General features: G+C 42.9%; 1 protein-coding gene across 1 annotated transcript; it reads left to right on the top strand.

The window, feature by feature from the left end:
* Positions 1–12,176: 12,176 nt before the first annotated feature.
* ACTC1 (actin alpha cardiac muscle 1) lies at positions 12,177–17,019 on the top strand. Its single transcript, XM_005149287.1, has 7 exons — positions 12,177–12,218; positions 12,762–12,910; positions 13,530–13,854; positions 14,473–14,634; positions 14,748–14,939; positions 16,155–16,336; positions 16,691–17,019. The coding sequence occupies exons 2-7, from the start codon at positions 12,782–12,784 to the stop codon at positions 16,832–16,834; spliced, it is 1,134 nt and encodes a 377-aa protein (XP_005149344.1). The 5' UTR covers positions 12,177–12,218; positions 12,762–12,781; the 3' UTR covers positions 16,835–17,019.
* Positions 17,020–27,197: the final 10,178 nt, after the last annotated feature.

Below are 27,197 nucleotides of genomic sequence, written 5' to 3'. Positions count from 1 at the left end.
CATGCCTCAAAACACCAGTAGGAGTGGGGATGATAAGTGGAAAATTTGAGGACTACTGAACTGATGCTTAAAACACTGCAGTGGTACTTCTAAGATGCATTTTTCAATTTCCTGTTTATCTTTAAGTCAATTAATCTGTACCTCATTGTCTTGTGAATAAAAGCCACCCAGGAATTTTTGGAGTTTAAAATTCACTAATAAATATGAACAACTTAGTTATACCAAATAGGAAGGCCTCTAAAGAGGTAGAAAGCTACTCCTACAAGCTCAGGAGTGTTGCATCCCGACTAGAAAGAAGTGCAGCGGGGGGGGCACAAGACCTCCTTGGATGGATAAGGAGCTGCTGAGAAAAATTCACAGGAAAAAAGAGGCTTATAAAAGGTGGAAGCAAGGACAGGTGGCCTGGGATGAATACAAGGATGTTGTCAGGGTAGTTAGGGACCAAGTTAGGAAAGCTAAGGCCCAATTGGAGCTAAACTTGGCAAGGGATGTTAAAGATAATAGGAAGGGATTTTATAGGTATGTAGCGGCTAAAAAACAGACTAAGGACAATATAGGCCCCCTCCGGAAACTTTCGGGAGAACTGGCTACACAGGACTTGGAGAAGGCTGAGGTTCTGAATGGCTTCTTTGCCTCAGTCTTCACTGGCAAAGTCTCTGACCGCAGCACCCAAGTCTTGGAGGGCGGACGCAGGGACTGTGAAAACCTAGACCTTGGGCCCACTGTAGGAGAGGCTCTGGTTTGAGACCATCTTAAGAACCTGAACATAGACAAGTCCATTGGACCTGATGAAATCCATCCGCGGGTCCTGAAGGAGCTGGCAAATGAAGTTGCAAAGCCACTGTCCATCATATTTGAAAAATCATGGCAGACAGGTGAAGTTCCCAATGACTGGAAAAAGGGAAATATAACCCCCATTTTCAAGAAGGGGAAAATGAATGACCCGGGGAATTACAGACCAGTCAGTCTCACCTCTGTGCCTGGCAAAATCTTGGAGCAGATTCTCCTAGAAGGCATGCTAAGGCACATGAAAAACAACAAGGTGCTTGGTGACAGCCAGCATGGCTTCACTAGGGGGAAATCCTGCCTGACCAATTTGGTGACCTTCTATGATGGGGCTACAAAAGTGGTGGACAGGGGTGGAGCAGTTGACGTCATCTACCTGGACTTGTGTAAAGCATTCGACACTGTCCCACATGACATCCTTGTCTCTAAATTGGAGTGTCATCAATTTGATAAGTGGACCACTCTGTGGACAAAGAACTGGCTGGATGGGCACACTCAGAGAGTTGTGGTCAACGGTTCAATGTCTGGCTGGAGACCAGTAACGAGTGGTGTCCCTCAGGGATCGGTGTTGGGATTGGTCTTGTTTAACATCTTTGTCAGTGACATGGACAATGGGATTGAGTGTGCCCTCAGTAAGTCTGCCGATGACACCAAGTTGAGTGGTTCTGTTGATACAGTGGGGGGAAGGAATGCCATCCAGAGGGACCTTGACACGCTTCTGAGGTGGGCTGATGCCAACCTCATGAAGTTTAACCATGCCAAGTGCAAGTTCCTACACCTGGGTCGGAGCAATCCCAGGCACAGCTCCAGGTTGAGCAAAAAGGAAATTCAGAGCAGCCCTGCGGAGAAGGACTTGGGGGTGTTGGTCGATGAGAAAATGAACATGAGCCAGCTTCAGTGTGCGCTTACAGCCCAGAAAGCCAACCGTATCCTGGGCTGCATCAAGAGGAGCGTGACCAGCAGGTCAAAGGAGGTGATCCTGCTCTCGTGAGACCACACTTGGAGTATTGTGTGCAATTATGGTGTCCTCAACATAAAAAGGACATGGTACTGTTAGAACAAGTCCAGAGGAGGGCCACGAGGACGATCAGGGGGCTGGAGCACCTCCCATATGAAGACAGGCTGAGAAAGTTGGAGCTGTTCAGCCTGGAGAAGAGAAGGCTTCGTGGAGACCTCATAGCAGCGTTCCAGTATTTGAAGGGGGCCTACAGGGGTGCTGGGGAGGCACTATTCATTAGGGACTGTAGTGATAGGACAAGGGGTAATGGTTTGAAACTTAAACAGCAGAGGTTTAGATTGGATATAAGGAAGAAATTCTTTACTGTCAGGGTGGTGAGATACTGGAATGGGTTGCCCAGGGAGGTTGTGAATGCTCCATCCCCAGCAGTGTTCAAGATCAGGTTGGACAGGGTCTTGGATGATATGGTTTAGTATGAGGTGTCCCTGCCCATGGCTTGAGGGTTAGAACTAGATGATCTTAAGGTCCTTTCCAACCCTAACTATTTTATGATTCTATGACTTTAGGATAGATGCCGGTCGTTCAATAGCACAAGACTAGCTACAGTACACATTCTAGCTTTTTCTCTTAATGTCTCAAGCTTTAAGGGCTTACTTCATTTATGTGCTTCCAGCCCAACCGACCTAATTTTCAGAATATGCTTAAACAATAATTTTCAGTATTTATCCTATTATTTATTTAATCCTTAATTTATTTTATGATTGTATGGAATTTCACCTGCTTCCTGGTTCTAATGGAATCGAATCAACAAAATATTTCAATTGCTTAGTTTAATATGAATAATCCAGTTCTCGCTGGGGTTTGAACTCCTGCAGTGTCCTTTTAAGATGACAACCTGAATTAACAGGTTTGTAAGGTACACAGTGACTCATAATTAGAGGCTGAAGTAATTTTGCTAGTTATAGTTCTACTAAATAAATATTTCTTTATCCATGGATATTTATGTCTTCTATTATGTATAGATAGTTTTCTCCTTAATTTCATAGGAAAACAATATACATAGACAACTCTTCCTGTGCTTATTCCAAAGCCTGTAAAGTCAATAAGTTTGTTAAGTAGTTTGGTTTGCATCAACTCCTTAAGCTTTCTTCTAGGGATTTTCTCTCAAACATATAATAATTTTCTGAACTTGCTGTAGTTAACTCCCATTTTTCTTGCACTTGGGTGCTTAGAATTCCCTACAGTATTATAGGTGCAACAGTTTCATTCTTACAGCATCCATTTAGAGAATTTTACCTTGATAGGGTCTTCAATGGGAGCCAGCTTGACCATCAATGAGAGAAAAACAGTGCAGATGAGTTGTACAGAAGACAAAGTAGTTTCCTTCTGTTTCCAAATGCTTTGACACAATTTACATTTCACAAGAGATTCTGCATTAAAAGTCTTTACCTTTAAAATGGTGTAAATTTTGAAAGCACCATAGATTTTAATTGCTACTTTAAAAATGTATATGTAATGTGCCAAATGTAAGGAAGGCTGGAGCTGCTGCAGTACCTAGTTCTTAGTTGCCTGTCACTCAGAAAGGCATCTAGAAAATTTGCATAGGACTGGTGTAGGTGTGTGGGTACCACCTAAAATGCATAAGATTATTTAGGCACTGGAACACTGAGATAATACACAGGAAACACTAAATCCTGCAATTTTATCTGAAGCTTCATTCCTTTCTGGAGTTAGTGTGCTTGAACTGGAGCAGCTAGGAGGTAGATACTTTGCCTGGGAGCCAGAACCCAAAATCCTTGTAGAAATTGTAAGCATCTTTTCTTCCTGAGAAGCTAAATAGGACTTCCTCTTTATTGTTTCTTTTGTCATGTTTCTTTTTCTGTGCCACCTGGGCGTGAAAAAGGACATGGAGGTAGAGGATGATATTCCTTCTCATTTTTATTACAGATTAGAGGTTAGAGTACTCTGCTGAGATGTGAGATACAAGTTTAATGTTCTATTCAGCTCTTACCATCCTAAACACCATAATGCCTTTGAAGCTTAACAGATAAAATTCTGCCTCATTCTGTTGCATGTATTCCTGGGTATGAAAAAGCAAAAGGAGAGAAAACAAGAGATGAAACATGACTCTGCAATCTACTAGCTCTACTTGACTGAAGGTATCCTGGGTATCTGCTTTCTTTTTTTAACCCAATGCCCATGTAAAGCCTCTGTGAATGATGGTGAAGGGAGCAGAGGCAAGTAATATATTGGCTAGAAAAGCAAAGAGTAACAATGAATGGGTAGTGCAGCCAGCAGGATCAGCAAGAAGGCTGTTGGTATGGCCTCTCTACAGCAGATGGGGAATACCTTGGCAGGTAACATAGCAGGCAGGGGACAACAGGGCTACAGGTGTCCCACCAGCCAGGTCCCAGTCCCACAGTGCCCAAATGAGGCAAGCAGGACAGATCTGGAGATGATGGACAAGACCAAGCAAGAGTCCAGATCAAAAGGCAACATCATGGTGGTGAGGCAGGTCTGATGTCAATCTGGGAAGTCAATCTACAGAACAGGGTTCAGATCCATAGGTAGGCAACAGGTCCATAATGACAAGGCTAGGCTGAGATGTCAAGGTTCAGATGGGGGTCAGGAACACAGCTAACATGGGATCCTGGGCTGTGGGCTGGGTGAGGGGAGCCCCAGGGCAGGATAAGCAGGGACAGTCAGAGCTGTGGTTCCCTCAGTGCCCTGGCAGATAGAGTGTCCAAATGTCATGTGGTTAAACAAAGTTAAATAAACATGGATTTGTTTTTTTCCTTTACTCTGTCAGTCAGCCTGAGGATAGTCTGAATCCTTAGAAAACTTGGTACTCACTCACTGTCTCTATTGGAGGATAATGTCAATGCCAGCCCATCTGTGTGCCCCTATTGTCTGCACAGGATGGCTGATTTGAGACTTAGCAACCTCACTCAGCAAGTAACTTTTCTTTTTTACTGATTTTTACTGAGTTCCTTGTTTGAGGGCCATTTTTTCTCATTCTGAAAAGCAGTATGCTGTATTTTAATTTTTCTGCATGTCAAGCTTTGTCAAATGTCTATTCAATACCTTGGTCTATGCAAGACACTGTGCAATGGGAAACATTTGCTTATCATGAGAGTAATTTCTCTGAGGGCAACTGCATGGCCTGATATTTTTTGATACTATTTTGCAAAGTAGGAAAACATCGAGTTTTTGTTTGTGGTGACTGTCTTTGGTTGTGTTTTGTGTATTATTTTAGAAGAAATTTTATGGGAAAATAATTGCTTTATGAACCATCAAATTGACCTTTTTTTCCCTGAACATCTACTATGCTTAAGGCAACAGATTAAAACTCTGTGTTCAGCAACATTTTTCCCAGTTGACTTAAATGATGAACTTTTGCCGATGAGATTTTACTGATGCCATCTGGTACTTCCTCTGATCTTGAATCACAGAGATTTTAGGTAGATTACCTGTTCCTCAAATATGCATTTAACCTTTCCATTTTAACCCTCTTTTGAAGAAGTTTTCCAGGTTTTTGTAATTATTCAAATCCCCACATGTGATGGATCATTGTTCCCAAGTTCAAGACAGTTTCTCTCTGGCCATTCTTTACAGAAAGAATGACAATAAACAGAAATTTAAATTATGTCTTAAAGATGTTTTGAATGGAAGGGTACATAGTTGCTGTTTGCTATTTATCTGCAGGGCATGTTGAACAGCTTTATACAAAACACTAATTTAAACTTGACTTTTAAACATCTTTGTGTCAAACATACATAATTACTAAGTTGGCTGAGCCAGTAACAGGACTTCCTGTGTTAAGGATGACAGTAACTAGAATAAAGTATTCCAATACATTGGAAATCAAGCATTCTGTTCTACAGGTAACTCAGAAATGCCCCTAACACAGGAGTACAAAACTTCTGAGGTAAAATGTAGTTTGAAGAATTTGTGGTTTTTTAGCAAGAGAAATAATTTTGCCAGAAAGTTACGAGCCCATCTCAGCATCCTCCAATTCTGCCCATGAACTCATTTACTGCATTTTTTTCTCCATGTATCATAGTCCAGCTACTTCCTTTGTTAATAACTGAGATGCTTTTATCAAAATCATTGTACAACTTAGTAAAATTGTGGGTTGTAATCATCACATTTTTATGAAACTCATCAAATATCTTTGTGTTCCTAATAGCAGCAGTAGAATCCATCAAAAGTAGGATGTTGTAAATGATGTTTCTTCAGAAGGATACGTCTATCAATTGTGGCAAAGCAAGCTGTTTCTGTGTACACCATAGATTCTGAGAGCCTTTATGTACTCCGAACAATGGCATACTTCTCATTCACCAGCTGGAACTGGCTTTCAGAAGCAGGATTCAATTCTTACATGAACTGCTAATTTCCACTGTAAGTTCAATCACTTCGTCCTGCTGAACCTTAGCTTCTCATCTGTAAAGCAACACTTCCCTCTCTGTTTAGTTTATACAGATTAAGAAATGTAGGAGCTCCTGCCTTAACACACAATAAAAGAGAATGCATGTAGAGAGGTTAACAGAAAAACCAGTATTTGATGGCTTCCTTTATTAAAAGTTAATTCCTTAGCTAGAATGCAATTAGAGTAGACTTCTTCATTGTTGCTTTTCTTGTAATTATGGGGCATATGTCTCTGATTCCGAAAAATATAAAGCAGCTGAGAAACAATCTGGAAACTCACACAGCACTTTGCAGCAGCTGGTAGATTCAGATTCCTTTTGTTTCAAATTATTGAGCCCCACTCATTGTGGTAGACTTCTGCTCTTATGCGTTGGTAAGATCAAAGTAATGCAGTGGGGTATAAATAAGAAGACCGGCCAGTAATGACAAAATATGAGTGTTCATCTTCCTATAGCTGTATGCTAGTTGGGGGGAAAAAAAGAAAGGTATGTTTCTTGTTTCTCTGGAAAACTCTTCAGCAGTTTGATTCCTTTCCACAGAGTTGGTGCCTGCTATTTTTGTATATAGGTGGCTGCACACAATCATGTATTGATTCAGAAGGGCTTACAGAGAACTAGACTAAACTGAAAGGTTACAGAAGTATGCTAGAAACACCACCATTCATAACTGATATGCATCTGCTCATGGCATTGGTTTGGTACCAATTGTGATGCTAAGTTTGAAAAAAATACATAGATAGGGTATTAAGTCCTGATCTCTTTCTATAGAACATGTCAGATGTAGAATCTATGGCAAAGAAAAAAGAGTACAGTGAGCTTGGAGGAAACTGGAACTGGAGTGAGACATAAATCAGGGTGAGGAACTGCTTTTGGCTGCAAATTTCTGAGTCTGTGTATTATGTTCTTTCTCTCTCCCTATTCTCTTTTGTCATCTTTAGGTATCTAGGTCTTAATCTAGATAATTTATATACTAATGAAATATATGCTGAAGTCCCATGTTATTTCATTATGCTTCCTGGGTGATCATTCTGCAAATCTGAGCTTTTTACAGTCACATACAAGAAGGAAATATAATTTAAATGAAAATAATCACAAATTTAATTTAACTGGGCAGAATTTAGCCTTAAGCACTGTTTTTTTACATTATACTAATGTAAGATAATGTCATACCATCTCTGGTATATCTAGGAATTATGCTTTTGGAATTGTTATTCATTGATACTATATTAGCAGCCAGAGACTCATCAAGTATCAAATGATGATTGTGTGATAATGAACAAGCATACACAAAGATGTTTTTCATGTTCCACCTTTTCTGATGTTTGGGTCTGATGTGTTTTCTAACTGGGAAAAAAACCCGAAGAAACACTAGAAATGAGACTGAAATACTGTCAATCAGCTTTCTAATGTATGGCAGGTATCTCTCACTGCACAGGACTGACAACTGAGACACATGCTGGCAGCAGCCAAAGTGCTCAGGACTTATTTCTGCCCTCTTTAACTACTCCATGTCCCCCAGTGCATAAGACAGCCTGAGGAGCCTAAATTGTAGCAGTTTCCCCTAGCTGCCTTTTCCTTCAGAACAGACTGTAATCTTCACAGTATGGAATGCTGGAGTCCTACCCTGTCGTGCCTGCCATGCTCTGGCTTGCTAGGGATGCACAGCACTTCTGGAAGCCAGGTGTTCCTCCCTTGCAGGTGCAGTGCTTTTAGGATCTCTCAGCACTCTCTGAGCCCTCTTTCTGCTGCAGAGTGAGTGTAAATGGGAGTAGAGTCACAGCCTTTCTTTGTAAGTGACGTGGCAAATAACGATTCTGGAGACTCGGAGACTGAGAAGCACGATTTTTTTTTGCTGCCACTCACCTTCTCCACTTATGTTGCCTGTGCCTAATTCAGCTTCATAACAAGATGTTGCAGCTGCACCTCTAACTCCCAGTGGCCACCTCATGATTCCACCATTTCAGCGCACACTTAAGATGTTTTAGGTTAATTATAGATGTGCAGCAGTACATGAGTGAGTGAAAGACGCAGAGAGATGATAACAGCCTGCAGCTACGTGAGGGGTTTAAATGCTGAGAAGACAGGGAATGTATTAAGTATGAAACATGGGCTATTACTAGGCTGAATGAGACATAATTAAGAAAGAGAAATACCTGATGAATTCTCTGGAGAAGTTTTCCTGACAGTGTGTTTATTAAATTGGGAAGCTGTCCTCTAGCAGTACAGGAGAAGGATTTCTCACCTGGGAGGCTCAAAATATAATTGGAAAAGTGTAATAGAGCTTTTCCCAGGGAAAAACTTCAGGTTGGTGGTGACTGCAGATCTGTCTTTTCTGGCTTCTCTTTGTATGTCTGCATGAACAGAGACAGATTCACAACTACAACAGACATAGATAACCATATATGACTTCATGACAGTGACTTGTTCATGACAGTGATATTCATCATACATTGTATGTTTGGCATTCCCATCTCATCAAGGCTTCTGCCCATCAATATGACTTTGCTGCAATGCTGCTTATATTTCTAAAGCCCTTATAGCTCCAAACAGCTGCTGTGGGACAAAAGAAAACCTGTCAGAATGGCATTTGTTTCTTATTCTTGAAAAAGTAAAATTTCTGAAGATTATGCTGGCCTGAGGCTTAAGAGAGGTAACATTTGGCTCTGTGCTAGGACAGATTTTATATGTCATAATTCATTGGGCTTAGAAATAGAAGATTTTAAGCGAGCACTTGTCTGCTTTAAGATCTGCTAGGTAAGGGCATATTGTACATGCAATGGTTTGGTGCCTTATGAGAGGTTTATTGTTTTTATTGGAACATGTACACATAATAAAAGAATAATCTGAAAGGATAAGGAAAAAAAATAGAGCACCTGATCCTACACATTTTCATTTCTGAATGCAATGTTAAGTACTGTAAATAATCTAAAGTCAGTGGTAACAAGAGTTCTACGCTTTATGGGTTTTGAAGAATCAAGGCTTTATTTTTAAGCTGAATGTTTTTCATTTACAGCTGAGAAGCAGTTGTGAGGATTTCTGGGCATCATAAGATCACAGTGTCTTTTTTTAATTCACATTTTAACCATGCAGAGGCAAGAACTGTTCTGATTTTGGCTGCAGTCACAGCAGCATCTTGTTGGTTGGATAACACGTCCAGTTTTGCCTGTGTGCATGTGCCACACATATATAAATTATTTTACTGCCCCATTAATACTGCATGCACATTGAGGCTACATGCTCCTGTGTGTTCAGGCTGTTCTGGGGCACATGCAGATCATGTCCACTGCAGATCTCTCTGCTCTGCTGAGACTCCATACTGCCTGCATTTCCTTTGTCTCTGGGGTCACTCCAATAGCTAAGTCATGAGAAATGTACACATCATGCAGGGATACTGACCAGTCAGATGCTGCAGTATTTTTCCTCTAGATGACATTGCATAATGTACTTCAGTAGGGTTTTCCTTCTTTGTTTGGTTGCTTGGTTTATTTGAGGCTGTAATATTGTTTTAATGCAGAAAGCAAAATGATTTGGCCAACAGAATAACATTATCTGGGTACTTTTTGAATTGCTACAAGGAAACAGATGTAATTTGGGATTTATGTACATTGTGTGGTGTCCTTTTCATTTGACCTTGCAAAGTACCAGGGGTGTGTGTGAATTAAACTCTCATGTCTACCAGGATCCTATATGTGAGTCCTGGAGATTTAAAACTTGATGAAAGAGTAGAGAAAGCCAGTATTTTTTTTACGAACTAAGCAAGAAAATACAGACTACTTGGTGTAGATTTTGCAGTAGGAACTGGCTTTGTCTCAGTTCCAGCAGCATCTGCCTCTCTAGCCAAAGGGAATGTAGGATGTGACAGGGAGAGTCTGATTGGGGAGGAATTCAATGCAGCTATCAGCAGCGGGCTTCTATGTAAATACTGTAACACCTCTGAGCCGAGGAACAGCTGAGATAACACTGTAAACCAATCTCTAGTGCCGGAGAAGCTGGCCAATCCCTCACATTAGATGGTTTCTGAGCAAAGATGTTCTAGGGGAAAAAAAGAAGCAGATTTAAATTATGCATGGCAACTTACCATGGAGTAAAAGATGCTGACTTGTTTTTTCATTTGAAAGCAGCATATGGTAACGTATTTATCAATACCAGGAAAACAAAGAGCTAAAATTTGTCCAAAGCAGAGGCACTGAAGCACTGTTTTTCCCTGCTTTGACCTTTTGAGGTCACTGTATTTCACCTTCCTTTCTTAGGTAGCTAAGAAAAAAATGTAATACATACATATGTATATATACACAGATACATACATGCATATATAGCAGATATGTGCATATTTATGTATATACACACGTATGAAATATACATACACACACCTTTACACACGAATAGTCTCTCACCTGAAACAGGGTTGTTTCTCTTCAAGGCATTTGAAGAAAAGCAGAAGCTGTCAGTGGCCAAGAAATTTGTTGCTACATCTGCTTTAGGGTTGAGCTCATAATCGGGCACAACGTCCAGATAAACTTCGGCTGGGGTGGAGCTAAACACCCCAGTAATTGTTCTAGAAACGAGGAAACTAATACCGCTATTTCCAATTTCAGAAGAAATTAAAAGTCGAAGGGTCTCTGACGCCCCCTTTGGATACAGTTTAGAAATGAGTAACCGGCGACTTCCAGTTCTGGCCGCCTTTGTCAGATCCAAACCACAGTGCAAGGACAGCTCTTACACCAGCACCCCCCAGAGCCTCCGAACTGAGGCTGGGTTGCATTCACAAGCTCTTTTGTTCCACCTCGTTGAAGATGTATATAACTGTGTGACGGCTGCCATCTAATAAGCTAGAACTTAAGCTGTTGATCCAGTTTAGCTAGTGTTCCCCTCTTGACCTGTACATCCCACCCTTCCTTTCTGCCTAAACCTCAGTTCTTTTTCCTCTGCTATGCTTTGCACAGATGAACGTTGGGCAGTTTATACGCTGAGCTCCTGAAGGACACTGCACTACATGTTATAATGCAGTTCCTTGGGGACACACATGGACAGTCTCTGCATTCACATACCAGGCCAAGCCCACACAAGGGATGCTTCTCCAGTCTTTCTATTTTTAACTTAAAAAAAAAAAGGAAGAAAAAAGAGAAGAAAATCCTGAAGATACGTGGATTTTCTAAGTTCCACTGCTGGAACGAATTATCAATGTGGATGTTTCAGCAACTGAGCAGGAAAACAAGTGCCACATTACATTAATATCATAGGTGGTTTTTGTCCAGGCTATTCCTGTCTCTCATCCTCCATCCCATACATATCACTGTGCATTACTGATCCAGTTCACATTAAAAAAGCAAAACCGGTGAGTTTAAGTGTGTGCGTATTGACATAAACGAGCAGATCTTGTTTTGTGCTACAGGTGTCATCCAACACCAGAGACAAGCAGGATTTTTGCTGTTGGTGCCCCTCAAAGTCTGAAAAAGCCTGAATGTGCACACCTCCGTCCTGGGGCAGCACGGGCAGCAGATGCTGCCTCCACGCAGTGGGAGAACCTCAGTTGTTGGTGCCAAAGCAACCCCACGGGGCGCTGGCTGAACAGCAGCCCGGACCGGAAAACCGCTCACCGGGGCGGATAGCACAAAGCAGCAGCAGCAGCACCGTGCGGCTCCCCCTGACCTCTCCCGGACACACCGGCTTGGCCGTTTTGCGCCGCGTTTCCGGGCGTTGACACCCAGGGTCGCGGGAGCCAAGCCGAGCGGAGGCCGGGCCGCCCCCCGCCCCGTCGGCGCTGTCCCCGAGGGGTACTCGGGTCTCCCTATTTGGCCATGCGGCGGGCCGGGGGCGCGCTGCCCCGCGCCTGCCTTACATGGGCCGTGCGGCCGGGCTTGCCGGGTTCCATTCATGGCTGCGCGGCCGCTCAGTGGCGCGGAGCCGACCAAATAAGGAGAAGGTGGCTACCCCGTCCCGCGGCGGACCGGTCGGCGCGGCCCCTCGGCCCTTATAAATTGGGGTGTCTCCACAGTGCCGGCACCCAGGCTCTCCTTCGCAGCCCCCCCGCCGCCGGTGCTGGTCTGGTGAGTAGTGCAGAGGGATGGGATGGGAAGGGGTGGGAAGCGACGGGACGGGACGGGACGGGACAGGACACACCGGCGGGCAGCAGATGTCGGTGGTACAAATACCGCCGCTACTCCGCCTGTGCAGTTCCTGGCTTAGCGCTATTTCTGCCGGCGGCACCGGCCGCCCCCCACCAGCCGCCGCTGCCCGACGGGGCACGATGCCTTGCCGCCGGTGAAGCGCTACGGCAGGACCGATCTCCCCGATTTTAAAAGTTTTACCTCCCGTTTAAACCCGCTGCCCGAGGGCACCTCTAATGGTGTCCTACTGAGCGTCTTGCAAGCTGGGGAGCCGTTAGAAGCGGCGGACAGGTCCCGTCTAGAGCCCTGCCCACGATCGTGGCTGAGCCGTCGAGCATTCTCCCTGGACGAGCTGCATTCCCCGCTCCGGCCGCCCGCCGTCGGTTCGCTGCCGCCGCCTCCCGTGTCTCCAGGGATGGCGGGCGGGAGGGCGCGGAGGGGCTGTCCGCGAGGGTCTGGACACGCCACCATGTTGTTTTTCAGATCCGTGCCTCCCTCCAAAGATGTGTGACGACGAGGAAACCACCGCACTGGTGTGCGACAACGGCTCGGGGCTGGTCAAGGCGGGCTTTGCCGGAGATGATGCCCCCAGGGCCGTGTTCCCATCCATCGTCGGCCGCCCCAGACACCAGGTAAATACGGAGGCAGGACCGTGGCAGGACATAACCTTCCCCCTCTCTCCAGGAGTTTCCTCAGCTAGCCTATTCCCTCCTTTGTTCTTCTGTCCTGTGCCAAATACCCTGCCCTTCCCTCTGCTCACTTCGGGCAGTGGTACCAGTGACACGTTTCCACGTGTTTGTGATCTGTATTTTGCTATCATGAATAAAGCGTTGCTGAGGCTTCATAGTAATATGAAGTTCCTTCCTTCACTAGAAGGCTAATTTCCTTCTGTACCTTCTTGTTAATAAAGTCTTTTTGTATGTCTCTGTCTTTTTCTGCTCCTGATATTGTGCAGTTTGTTTTCAGTCAAACTTTTGGACCAGAAAGAAGTAGTTGAAAATAAGATGTCAATTAAAAAAGGGGGAGGGAAAAGCCTTTCTGCAGGTTAAAGGAAAGAGGATTTTCTGAGTAAACTTCAAATCCTGTTGACTTATTACTTTAATAATGCTCATTTCTTTTGCTAAACAACCTTTTAGTGGTGTGACTGCTTGTGCCTTTCTTGTAAATAGCATGGTTGCCTGTGATGTAATAGTTGGAGTTCTGTGGTGTTGACTCCTTCAAATAATGCTTTTCTGTTTTTTCTTCTCTTAGGGTGTTATGGTTGGTATGGGTCAAAAAGATTCCTATGTGGGTGATGAAGCTCAGAGCAAAAGAGGTATCCTCACTTTGAAATATCCCATTGAACATGGCATCATCACCAACTGGGATGACATGGAAAAGATCTGGCACCACACCTTCTACAATGAACTCCGTGTGGCCCCTGAGGAACACCCTACCTTGCTCACAGAGGCCCCCTTGAACCCTAAAGCTAATCGTGAAAAGATGACCCAGATAATGTTTGAGACTTTCAACGTACCTGCTATGTATGTGGCGATCCAGGCTGTCCTCTCCCTGTATGCCTCTGGTCGTACAACAGGTAAAATCAAGAAATAAGTACTATTTAAATATTTCTTTTCAGGAACTCCCCTTCCCTCCCACTCCAAGTGGGAAGAAAAACAACTGTAAATCATTCAAATTCACGGAGATCTAGGCATTTTTAGTATACAGTGATTGATGATAACAATAACAGAAAAGCCTGTACAAATTAGTTCATGGACAATATGGACCTGTGTGCATTGCTTTTGGAGGGACACTGATTCTCCTTCCACTTGTCATAACACAAACAAGGAGACAGTCCTGTGAAGTTACTGCAGTTATACAAGTGTTACGCCAGTTTAAGAGTTTCAATTGGACCTGAAAGATGCCCATATCAGATGAAGACAATCACTGTTGCAGATGTTGTTACTGCTCCTATGGATTAGCTTACAATATGCACAGAACAGTTGTTTTAAGGTAAAGTTCATACCAAAAAGGAATGTCCAGGCAAGCAAAGGTGGAAGGAATGTGAAAGATCTTTATGGCTAAAATAGAATGATGCTACTTTATACTGCCTGAAAAATACTATGTTCTGTGATGTCTGTTGCTGCTTACTGTGCCTAAGGGCTCTAAGCATTTTCCAGGTGATTCCAACTGCTCTCTGACATTTCTCTCCCAGGTATTGTTCTTGACTCTGGAGATGGCGTCACCCACAATGTACCTATTTATGAAGGCTATGCTTTGCCTCATGCTATCATGCGTCTGGATCTGGCTGGCAGGGATCTGACTGACTACCTCATGAAGATCCTCACGGAGCGTGGCTACTCCTTTGTGACAACAGGTCAGTCCTTCAGCTTTACCCTCCTGTGAAAATCCTTATGTCTTTCTTGGTCCATCTTCTTCCACTAGCATTTTGCTTATCCAAACCATGATTTATTTCCCATCTATCTGCAGCTGAACGTGAGATTGTTCGTGATATCAAGGAGAAGTTGTGCTATGTTGCTCTGGACTTTGAGAATGAAATGGCCACTGCTGCCTCTTCCTCCTCTCTGGAAAAGAGCTATGAATTGCCTGATGGACAAGTGATCACAATTGGTAACGAACGTTTCCGCTGCCCTGAAACCTTATTCCAGCCTTCCTTTATTGGTAAGTGTTCCCAGGAAATTCTCCTTTCTGTAGGAGGTAAAAATGAATCGGAAGATCTAGAAGGTGTCCCACTCCTCTTCCTGCTTATCTAAATTTGGCATGAAATCAAATATAAATAAATAATGGGTTAGATCCTCTGGACATTCTAAGCTGTGGTTGATGTGATCTCAACTTCTAATCAGCTGAGCTCTGGGCTCTTGTTGCAAGTTTAGATCAGGTTTGAGGGTCACAATTTTTTAGTGATAAGATGAGCAGCTAGAATATCATCATTAGGGAGTCAAGCTCAGTGATCCTTATGGGTCCCTTCCTACTTCAGACATTCTATGATTCTGTGTCACTGATGGCAAGAATAGCTTTCAGTGCTGTATTTGTAAGGCTTACACTTAAAACAGTATCTGACTCCATGAAGGAGTAAAGTGTCTGGAAAGAGACTAAAATGGAATGAAGGTGTGTGTATATTTATATGCACTGTAATTGAGCATTGTCACAGTCAGGACAGTAAGCTTTGCTCTTTATGAGTGCAGCTGATGGATATTACAAATGCTTATACCCAAGTCCTGAGCAATACTGCAGTTGTTCATCAGCTGACATCTTACTGCGGATCTAGTGTCAGGCCTTTCAGGAAGCACCTGTTGAAATTGGAATGCAACCTATGAACACTTGCTTCTGTTTTTTTTTTTCTTACTGCCAAGTACTGGTATCTTGGTCCCTGTCTTGGTTATGTCTTGCCTTGATATTTATGAACAGTATAGACTGTATTTTGAAATTGAAATGAAGTTACTGTTGTATTCTTTACTTCTACTTCAACTCTTTTCATTGTCTTTATTGCTGTCTCTACTATATTCAACTAGTGCTTTTCGTGAGACTAACATAATCTGATCCTCGTGTTTTCTGTTCTATATAGCTTTCTCCCCTTGCCATACACAAGTGAGTTTATCTTGTGTGTCTGCTTCTTCTCTTACTGCATATTTTGAGTCTCTTTCCTTTTCCACATGCATTATGATTCTTTCTTTTTCTAACAAATAATTTTATTTTCTAAACTAGTTCTGTAATTATATTTTGTTTGTTTTTCCATAACACTTAATGATCACTAAATAATTTTGCAACAAAGAGATCATAAGAAGTTCCCATTAATGATGAGGAGAAATGCCAAGATTTCTTTTCACGAAGACCACTTGTATAATTTACTGACCTACTTTATTCTTTTTCTTCAAGGTATGGAATCTGCTGGTATTCATGAAACTACCTACAACAGTATCATGAAGTGTGATATTGATATTCGTAAGGACTTGTATGCCAACAACGTCCTCTCAGGTGGTACGACGATGTACCCTGGTATTGCTGATCGCATGCAGAAAGAAATCACTGCACTTGCTCCTAGCACTATGAAGATCAAGGTAAGGATTTTGATTCTGTACCATAAAATGTGGATAAAGATGGAGAAAATGTCCACACTGTTATATAGGAGCAATTCAAGAGTAAGATCAACAGTTGGTGGGAAAATGAGGAGAAATTCCACTTAATTAGAATAATTATATTGGTTAGAAGCAAGTGTTAGAAAAGAGGAAAGTATGGTTATAGAATTTCTTAAGGAATATTACATCTACTTTACCAGCTGCAGAAGATTAATTCTATTATAGAGAAGTTTTTTGTTTACTTAAGGAAATACCTACTGTTTTGTTACATTTCTGCTGTGGTTGTTCAGAAATGTAACAATTAAATGAGGATTTTGTTGCTTTTCTTTATTCTAGATCATTGCCCCACCTGAGCGCAAGTACTCTGTCTGGATTGGTGGCTCCATTCTTGCATCTCTGTCCACCTTCCAGCAAATGTGGATCAGTAAACAGGAGTACGATGAGGCTGGTCCATCCATTGTCCACCGCAAGTGCTTCTAAGCACTTTTTCCCTCAATTTACTTCCCACTCAGGATGATGATGATATGCTTCTTGAAGTCTTCTGTCAACCCTTCCTGAACTCTTCAGTCATTGTACAGTTTGTTTACACACCCGTGCAATTTATTTGTGATTCTAATATTTATTGCTTTATAAATAAACAAGATCTGAGACTTGCAACCTACAAATGTTTGTCTTCTGTTTCATTATATGCATTATCTGATTGAAAAAATGTGACTGAGCACCCTGAGATTTGAAAACTCCCATCAACCTTTCAGTGCATGCATGCCCTAATTGACTTAGGTGTGTTAGGTCATAGTCTTCTATTAATGAGAAGTTATACTTTGTAGTTTACATTTTGAAACTTGAAACATAGGAAGCATCATATATCAAAGCTTACAAAGAAATAGCCTTGAGGGTAGGCTCAGTAAGTAGAATGAGAGGAAGAAAACCTCTTATGCTCTCACACTGGATTTAGAAATATTTCTTCCTTTGCATTTATTATAACCCAAGTATTTTAATATTAATTTATTGAAAGCCAAAGCTTCTGTAAAAGAAGTATGTTAATACATCTAGGATGCAATTTATAACTAATTAGCTCAGTCCTTAAGAGCCATACAATTATTTTCTGTGGGCTATAAATATTTACCACAAACCATTAATTCAAACTGACAGTTTACTCATCTTCTCCCATCCCTTCAAAGCGAAAGAAGTAAAGTCTTTATTTTACCAGTACACAAGTATAAAACTTTGCTGTATAAACATACAACCATTACAATTGTGATTATTTTCACATCATTATTCATGTTTTAAGCAATTTTTAATCCTTAATCTTTACTATCCTTTGTTGCTATTTGACCTACATATGACTATCGTAAATTGCATGGGCTTTACTCTTCCTCACCATAACTTTTTATAACTGCTCCTTGTGGGGTTTTGTATGTTTGGTTGGTTTTTTCTTTTTCTGGGGGGGAGGAGGGGGGGGGTGGTGGTGTTTGTTTGTTTGTTTGGGTTGTTGTAATAAGTAATACCTAAAAGGTAAAATACAGAATGATCTGGCACATTTCCATTAAGGTGATGGAACAAATCAGTGACATAGTTTCAACTATGTACAGGCTGGCATTTGCCTAAACTTGATTTGGGATATCAATAAAAGTGTTTATCAAACTGCATGTACTTAGTTAGGCAAGTGCTATTGCAGGTGTTTGAAAAGATTAAATTTCATGCTAATTTTATTCTCAATAGCTAATTAAAAAAAAACCTCAAACTTTTACACAAAATACTCTTACCTTCTTGAAAGGCATTGCACCTGGCCATTATATGTGATCTGCAATTAAGTAGAATTGATTTTACTCTTTGAATAGATGAAGATATATTTAGTGTCTGCCTCCAGTTTACTTATTAGAAGACAGTTTACTGAGGTGTCACTGTGATTGCTTGCCATTGGCTTACAGCTGAAAACTCAACACAGTCCCACATAACATCCTTGTTGCTAAACCAGGAAGACATCAATTTGATGGATGGACCACTCAGTCGATAAAAAACTGGCTGGATGGCCGCACTCAAAAAGTTGTGGTCAATGGGTCAGTGTCCAGCTGGGGACCAGTAACAAGTCGTGTCCCTCAGGGATTGGTGATGGGACCGGTCTTGTTCAACATCTTTTGTTGGCGACATGGACAGTGGGATTGAGTGCACCCTCAGTAAGTCTGCCGATGACACCAAGCTGTGTGGTTCTGTTGATACAGTGGGAGGAAGTAATGCCATCCAGAGGGACCTTGACATGCTTGTGAGGTGGGCAGATGCCAACCTTATGAAGTTTAACCATGACAAGCGCAAGGTCCTACACCTGGGTCAGAGCAATCTCAGGCATAGCTCCAGGCTGGGCAGAAAGGAAATTCAGAGCAGCCCTGTGGAGAAGGACTTGGGGGTGTTGGTCAATGAGAAAATGAACATGAGCCAGCTTCAGTGTGCACTCACAGCCCAGAAAGCCAACTGTATCCTGGGCTGCATCAAAAGGAGCATGGCCAGCAGGTTGAAGGAGGTGATCCTGCCCCTCTACTCTGCTGTTGTGAGACCTCAGTTGGAGTATTGTGTGCAGTTCTGGTGTCCTCAACATAAAAAGGACATGGAACTGTTGGAACAAGTCCAGAGGAGCAGCCTTCCAGTATCTGAAGGTGGCCTACAGGGATGCTGGGGAGGTACTCTTCGCTAGGGATTTTAGAGATAGAAAAAGGGGTAATGGGTTAAAACTTAAACAGAAGAAGTTTAGATTAACTATAAGGGAGCAGTTCTTTACTATGAGGGTGGTGAGGCATTAGAACAGGTCTCCCAAAGAAGTCGTAAATGCTCTGCCCCTGGACAGGTTGGACAGGGTCTTGGGTGACACGGTTTAGTGGGAAGTGTCCCTGCCCATAGCAAGGGGGCTGTAACTAGATGATTTTGAGGTCCTTTCCAACCCTAACTATTCTATGAAATACTCAAATATTTTTATATATTTTTTTTGGGGGGGAGGGTGCAGAGGAGATGAATGGAGTCATTAAATATAAATTAAGTATAAACATAAAACAAAAATTTAAGCAGACATTAAAACATTCTAGATAAATACAAAACCAAAATTTTAACATAATAATGAATACTTAGATATAAATATTAAACACTTATACTGTACACAGAACACAATACAAATCAAGTAACCCATACATCTGTTAAGGCAAAATCAACAACCTCCACTGTCCTCAAGAAGGTTTCCAGAGTGAACTCTGAAGTTCACACCATTGAGAAATATTGCATGGTTTGAAAACATGTGGACATTTCCAGATTTCTGACCAACACAAATCTAATTACTCAGACTTCAGATGTTAGCCAGTGATGTTTGTATGTTGCTGTTCAGAACCATTGTGCTTTTCCTGCTTGGTCTTCCTTGCTAATGTGAAAGATTCAGCTGGTTAGAAAGGTCATCTCAGGTATTACTGTGAATTAATAGGGTGCAACCCACTGGAGCTTAAAATATTAAGTGAGTATGCAAAGGGCATGCTCAGTTGGGACCAGTGCATGCCTGCCTGCTTGGCTCTGACTGATAGGTCAAGGACAGCAGGTGTACAGCCGGCACCACATTCATGGCTGGCATCAGGAGCTCACCCATGAGCTGTGGGCACGAAGAGGGAACTGAAGGAAGCCACTGACTGCATGACTAGTGGAAAAATTCCTTCTGTAGATATTTTGGGGGCTGTAATTTATGCAAATGGATATGAGCAGCAAGGGTTGCAGAAAATAGTGATATGCTTGCAAATACATAGCGTATGACTAAAAAGTAACAATGACTTACTTTTTTTCTCTTCTTCTAACAAGCTTCCAGATGTATTCAGTTTTAATGCAAAATGTGTGTCCACACTCAGTGCACTGAAAAAAATAATAATTCAATGGGATTGGAATTCCCAGAATCACAGAACCATTAGGGTTGGAAGGGAACTTTGGAGATCATCCAGTCCAACACCGCTGCCAAAGCAGGGCCACCCAGAGAAGGTTACACAGGAACATGTTTAGGAGGGTTTTGAATATCTCCAGAGAGGGAGACTCCACAACCTCCCTGTGGGCAGCCTGTTCCAGTGCTCTGCCACCCTCAACACAGAATCATAGAAGAGTTAGGGGTGGAAAGGACCTTAAGAAAGTCTAGTACCAACCCCCCTGCCATGGGCAAGGGCACCTCACACTAAACCATGTCACCCAAAACCCTGTCCAACCTAATATTAGAATCATAGAATCATAGAATAATACCACCAGGGATGGAGCATTCACAGCTTCCCCTGGGCAACCCATTCCAGTGCCTCACCACACTCACAGTAAAGAACTTTTTCCTTATATCTAATCTAAACTTCTGCCGTTTAAGTTTTAACCCGTTACCCCGTGTCTTATCATTACAGTCCCTAGCAAAGAGTACCTCCTCAGCATCCCTATAGCCCCCCTTCAGATACTGGAAGGCTGCTATGAGGTCTTCATGCAGCCTTCTCTCCTCCAGGGTGAACAGCCCCAACTTTCTCAGCCTGTCTTCATATGGGAAGTGCTCCAGTTCTCTGATCCTCCTCATGGCCCTCCTCTGGACTTGTTCCAACAGTTCCATGTCCTTTTTATGTTGAGGACACCAGAACTGCACACAATACTCCAACTGAGGTCTCACAACAGCAGAGTAGAGGGGCAGGATCACCTCCTTCAACCTGCTGGCCATGCTCCTTTTGATGCAGCCCAGGATACAGTTGGCTTTCTGGGCTGTGAGTGCACACTGAAGCTGGCTCATGTTAATTTTCTCACTGACCAACACCCCCAAGTCTTCTCCACAGGGCTGCTCTGAATATCTTCTCTGCCCAGCCTGGAGCTGTGCCTGGGATTGCTCCGACCCAGGTGTAGGACCTTGCGCTTGTCATGGTTAAACTTCATAAGGTTGGCATCTGCCCACCTCACAAGCATGTCAAGGTCCCTCTGGATGGCATTACTTCCCCCCACTGTATCAACAGAATCACACAGCTTGGTGTCATCGGCAAACTTACTGAGGGTGCGCTCAACCCACTGTCCATGTCACCAACAAAAGATGTTGAACAAATCCGGTCCCAACACCGATCCCTGAGGGACACCACTTGTTACTGGTCTCCAGCTGGACACTGACCCATTGACTACAACTTTTTGAGTGCGGCCATCCAGCCAGTTTTTTATCGACTGAGTGGTCCACCTATCAAATTGATGTCTCTCCAATTTAGAGACAAGGATGTTGTGTATGACAGTGTTGAACACTTTGCACAAGTCCAGGTAGATGACATCAGCTGCCCTACCCCTGTCCATCATCTTTGTAGCCATGTCATAGAAGGCCACCAAATTGGTCAGGCAAGATTTCCTCTTAGTGAAACAATGCTGGCTGTCACCAAGCACCCTGTTGTTTTTCATGTGCCTTAGCACGCCTTGCAGGATAATCTGTTCCAAGATTTTGCCAGGCACAGAGGTGAGACTGACTGGTCTGTAATTCCCCAGGTCATCCATTTTCCCCTTCTTGAAAATGGGGGTTATATTTCCATTTTTCCAGTCATCAGGAACTTCACCTGACTGTCATGATTTTTAAAATATGATGGACAGTGGCTTAGCAACTTCATTTGTCAGCTCCTTCAGGACCCCTTGATGGATTTCATCAGGTCCCATGGACATGTCCACACTCAACCAAATCCTCTCGTACAGCAGGCCCAAGGTCTTCATTCTCACAGTCCCTGTGTCTCTCTTCTAAGTCTTGGGTGATGTTCTCAGAGCATTTTTCAGTGAACACTGACGCAAAGAAGTCATTAAGAACCTCAGCCTTCTCCAAATCCAGGGTGGCCAGTTCTCCTGATAGCTTCTGGAGGGGGCTCTCGTTGTCCGTAGTCTGTTTTTTATTTGCAATGTACCTATAGAATCCCTTCCTGTTATTTTTAACATCCCTAGCCAAGCTTAATTCTGACTGGGCCTTAGCTTTCCTAAACTGATCCCTAGCTTACTGGACAACAGCCCTGTATTCTTCCCAGGATGCCCGCCCTTGCTTCCACTTTTTATAAGCCTCTTTTTTCCTTCAAAGTTTCCTTAGCAGCTCCTTATCCAGCCAAGGAGGTCTCCTGGCCCTCCTGCTGCACTTCCTTCTAGTCGGGATGCAACACTCCTGAGCTTGTAGCAGGTGATTCTTGAATATCAACCAACAGTCTTGGGCCCCCCTGCCCTCTAGGGCTGTATCCCATGGAACCTTGCTAAGCAGGTTCCTGAAGAGGCCAAAGTCTGCTCTCTTGCAGTCCAGGGCAGTGAGCTTGCTGCACGCTCTTCTCACTGTCCTGAGGAACTCGAATTCGGCCATCTCATGATTACTGCAACCAAGGCTGCCCTGGAGCATCACATTTCCAACCAGCCCTTCCCTGTTGGTAAGCACGAGGACAAGCATGGCACCTCTCCTTGCTGGCTTCTCTATTACTTGCAGAAGGAAGTTGTATTCCACACAATCAAGGAACCTCCTGGATTGCTTGTGCTGAGCCATACCATCCCTCCAACAGATATCAGGGTGTTTGAAGTCCCCCATGAAAACAAGAGCCTGCGACCGTGAGGCTGTTCCTATCTGCCTATGGAGTACTTCATCCACAGAGTCGTCTTGATCAGGCAGTCTGTAACAGATCCCCACAGTATTGTCTCCCATTGCTGTTCTCCCTTTAACCCTGACTCACAAACTCTCTGTTGACTGCTCACCTCTCCCCAGACAGAGTTCCACTCTCTCCACCCTATCCCTAACACAAATAGCAACTCCCCCTCCCCATCTGCCAGGCCTGTCTTTTCTAAAGAGCCTGTAACCTTCCATTCCAACACTCCAGTCATAGGAGCCATCCCACCATGTTTCTGTGACGCCTGTTGTATCATACCCCCGTAGATGTGCCAACATCTCTAATGCCTCTTGTTTGTTCCCCATGCTACGGGCATTTGTATAGAGACATCTGAGCTGAGCTCCAAATGAAGCCGTCTCATTGCCTGGAGTGGCTGGAATATCTCTACATTGCTCTGAGCATTTATTATAGGTGCTGGCAGCTGACTAGTTGTGTTGGGATGGAATGATGCCCCCCTCTGCCAACACATCTAGTTTAAAGCTTCCTTGGCCAGTCAGGCAAGCCTCCTACCAAAACCACTCTTCCCCTTCATTGTCAGACCAGCTCCACCAGCCCCCAGTAAGACCTGGCCTAGTAAATTGAATCCCATGTTCTTGATACCCAAATCCCTGACTATAGCACCACCCTTCTAATCATTTATTAATCTGGTCAATCCTCTTAGCCTTTTTAAGGTCCTCCGCTGTATCCTGGAGAATTTATGAAATTACCATCTGAGCTCCAGAGACCCTAACCACCTCTCCCAGGGCTCTGTAGTAATTCTTTATGTGTTCTGGGCTACTGCTATCTATATCACTAGCATCCACATGGATCACTAGAAGTGGGTAATAGTTCATGGGACTTACTAGAGCAGGCACCCTCTCTGCAACATCCTGATCCATGTTCCTGGTAGGCAACACATCTCCCTTGAGATGGGGTCAGACCAACAGATGAGTGCCTCTGTTCCTTAGTAGAGTCCCCTACCACTACAATCCACCACTTTTTCCTGGCAGCACCAGTACAGATCTTCTTTACCAGTGCACCACCTGGCTATTTCTGGTGCAGGTTTGTTTCCTCATCAGCCCTCTGCAGGACAGCAAAATGGTTCTGGGTGGGGACATCAGATTTAGGAGGAAGCCCCTTGCTTTTAATTGTCCTCTTCCTCCTTTTTTGTTGTTTGTGGGGTTGTTTTTTTTTTATTTCTTGTTTGTTTTTGTTTTTGTTGTTTTCTTGTTACTATTTTCCAGCTTCCTGGGTTAATGGCTTCTTTCTTCCCTCCATGAGCTACAGTGGACGCATGAGGCCCCTGCACTGTTTGGGCCTGGAGCAAGCAGTCCTGCTCCTGCTCAGCTTCCCTGACATCTTGCAGCCTATTGACAGCCTCCCACAGCTCAGCCCCTGCTGCAGGAGGACCTCCACCAGGGAGCATGGAGTGCAGCCCTGCCCATTGTGTACCCTCCCCTCACAAGATCAGTGCAGGCACTCTCTACACTCCGAGCTCTGCACCTCAGCCTCCGCTCTCATTGGCTCTCTCTGGGTGCCTACACTGGCCACTGCTGGGGCAGGCAGAGCAGAGCTTCCAGACCGGGCCCTGGTCACAAGGCGAGTGTGCACCATCCCGCGCGAACTGCCCGTGTGAACTGCTTCAAATCGCGCTCCCTGGGTAGGTTTTTAACCACTCAGGGCTGGTGCCGCTTCTTCTGGCTCCCCCCGTGTGAGTCCCTGCTCGTGGTAGCTGAGCTGCCGGCTCCTGGGCAAGGCCTGTTGAGGACTTGAGGCTCCCTCAGTGGCTGTTGCCACTCTGAATTGAGGCTCCTGGACCCTGAGTCTCCCCCGTCTCAGGTGCTGAGGGTGTTCTCCCTCGAGCTACTCACCTCAGCAATTGACCAAACATAAAGACGTTCTTCCTCACACTGAGGTGAAACTTCCTGTGTTTTAGTTTATGGCCGCTGCTCCTTATCCTATCACTGGGCACCACCAAAAAGAGTCTGGCACCATCCTCCTGGCCTTTGAGATCTCTTTGGCCATCTCCCGCAATCTCCCCTCATAAGAGAAACATTTCAGACCCCTGATCACCTTTGTGGCCCTAATTTATAATTACTATTATAATAACTAATAACTATTTATGGAAGCAAAACTAGGACTTTAAAATATAGACAACGCAACTGATAAATTTGATTGAGAGGAATTTGAGTGTTAAGTCACATAAGTTGGGCTTCAAGACACATATAAGACATACCACTGTTATAATTTGTTTATATTTTACAACAAGAATTAATTAATTACAGTAGTATATATTTCGTATGGCAAATGTAGGTGGTATAATAGGATACAGAAAATAACTGGAAAGCATTTATCTGGTGAAAAGAAAAACTATTGCAGATACACCGTTGAAAAAGGCACATTAAAACCCAGGTGTACCCAAACCCTGTTGTGATCATCAATCTTCAGCTCTGAACTGCCTCAGCCAATGAAGATATTGACATAAATTTTGAGACTCAAGGATCACAGCTAACCATTGTTTTTGATGAGATTCTCTTTGGATGGAAGAAGGAAACAATGTTCAGCCAAATTTATAGATTTTGAGAAGCATTGTGGATACATTGCAAAACATCTATCTGCCACACCAAAATGTCCTGTTTGACTTTGCAGCTCCTTGTTGCTTTCTACATACAATGGAGTAGAAATAATTCAATCAGAATTATAGAATTATCAGAATAATTCAATCAGTTAGAGTAAAAGTCAGTCTAACATGATTTTAAGCTACAGAAAGAGGCTTTATTCAGTAAGAAGTTCTAAAAAGTGTTTAAAAATACTTAAGAGAACAGGGACGAGCAGGGACAAAATCTGCCTTGTTGGCAGCCCAGTACTTCTGCTTCTGACTGAGGCATTTTGCAGTGTTACCACTGTTGCCTGATCCACAGATCTTACAGAAAACTCTCCTTGTAGGTCAAGAAGCATGTTGGCACTTAAGGAGTATTGGGGGATAGGATTATGATCAGGATAGAAAGCTTGTAATACCTATACAGAGTATATGCTAATAATCTGAAAATCCTATGATTCTGCTTTAAAAGATAGGATTTTTGACAGGGAATAAGGAGATGATTCAGAAGTCACTTGTTAATGCTTCAACATTACTTTCAAAAAAACTGGTAGGACAGTCATAAATTTGATAGGGTTGTCTACTTTGCACTAATCTTCTCTAAAAAGGCTGTTTTAGCTAAAGCTTTAAAAAAGTCACCCTGAGGTAAAGCAGCAATATAAAAATGTTTAGCATGAATAATTGATTTCTGTAGAGTGATAACCTTTTTAAAAATGTAGAATAAGAGGGGTTTATGCTTAAAAACATTAGGTGACTGTAAATATATGTGACAGTCAGATTAATCTACATTTATAGCACAACAATAGAAAAAGAATAGAGAAAAACTTCTTCTCTGCTGATTGGATAAACTGAATACAAGGCAGAGACTGATACTTTCTTCCAGTAAGAGCTTAATCCAGTCCCACCCTGAAGCATCCTGTGACACAAGTAAAAGGGAAAAAAAATAATTTTTAAAAGTGAGTAGGAAATCTTACTCATTACCTCAAGAAAGAAACAATTTGGACAATTAATGTACTACCAGTTACTCCTGAGGATGACTACAACTGCTGAAACTTGCAAACTCAACATACAGAAATGTTAATGGTTGGAAAAAAATGTTATGCTGATATATAATTAAAAGATGGAAGTAATTTGTGATTAAGTTGTCTTGTGTGAGTAATGTTGGTTGAAATTAATTTAGCAGGCAATATGTATATATATATATACATATATATGTAAGTATTTTGGGTGACATGATTTAATGTGAAGTGTCCCTGCCCATGGCAGGGGGGTTGGAACTCGATCTTAAGGTCCTTTCTAGCCCTAACTATTCAATGATTCTCTGATTATATATATATATATATGCAGAGGAAAAGGTGGATGTGGCATAAAGCTATATTGATGTAGATCTTCATAACACCCCAGCAACATAGTAAGTCTGGAAGGTGCCCAATAAAATCCAGGTAGCAAAGCAGTAAGAAAGAGCTTAAAGATCAGTTCTGAGTCTCTAAGCCCCTCAGTTTTAGATTACCAGAAAGGGTATTGTCAGTGATAATGAGGACTACATGAGCTTTCTTTCCAAAGAGTCCCAAATGAGTTATGAGCTACATGGTGGATATGCTGTTGCAGAAAGGCAATGTTCAAAGGGTAATTGAGG

The sequence above is a fragment of the Melopsittacus undulatus genome, chromosome 4, assembly GCF_012275295.1.
Source record: "Melopsittacus undulatus isolate bMelUnd1 chromosome 4, bMelUnd1.mat.Z, whole genome shotgun sequence".
Lineage (NCBI taxonomy): Eukaryota > Metazoa > Chordata > Aves > Psittaciformes > Psittaculidae > Melopsittacus > Melopsittacus undulatus.
This window is presented reverse-complemented; position numbering and strand designations above follow the sequence as displayed.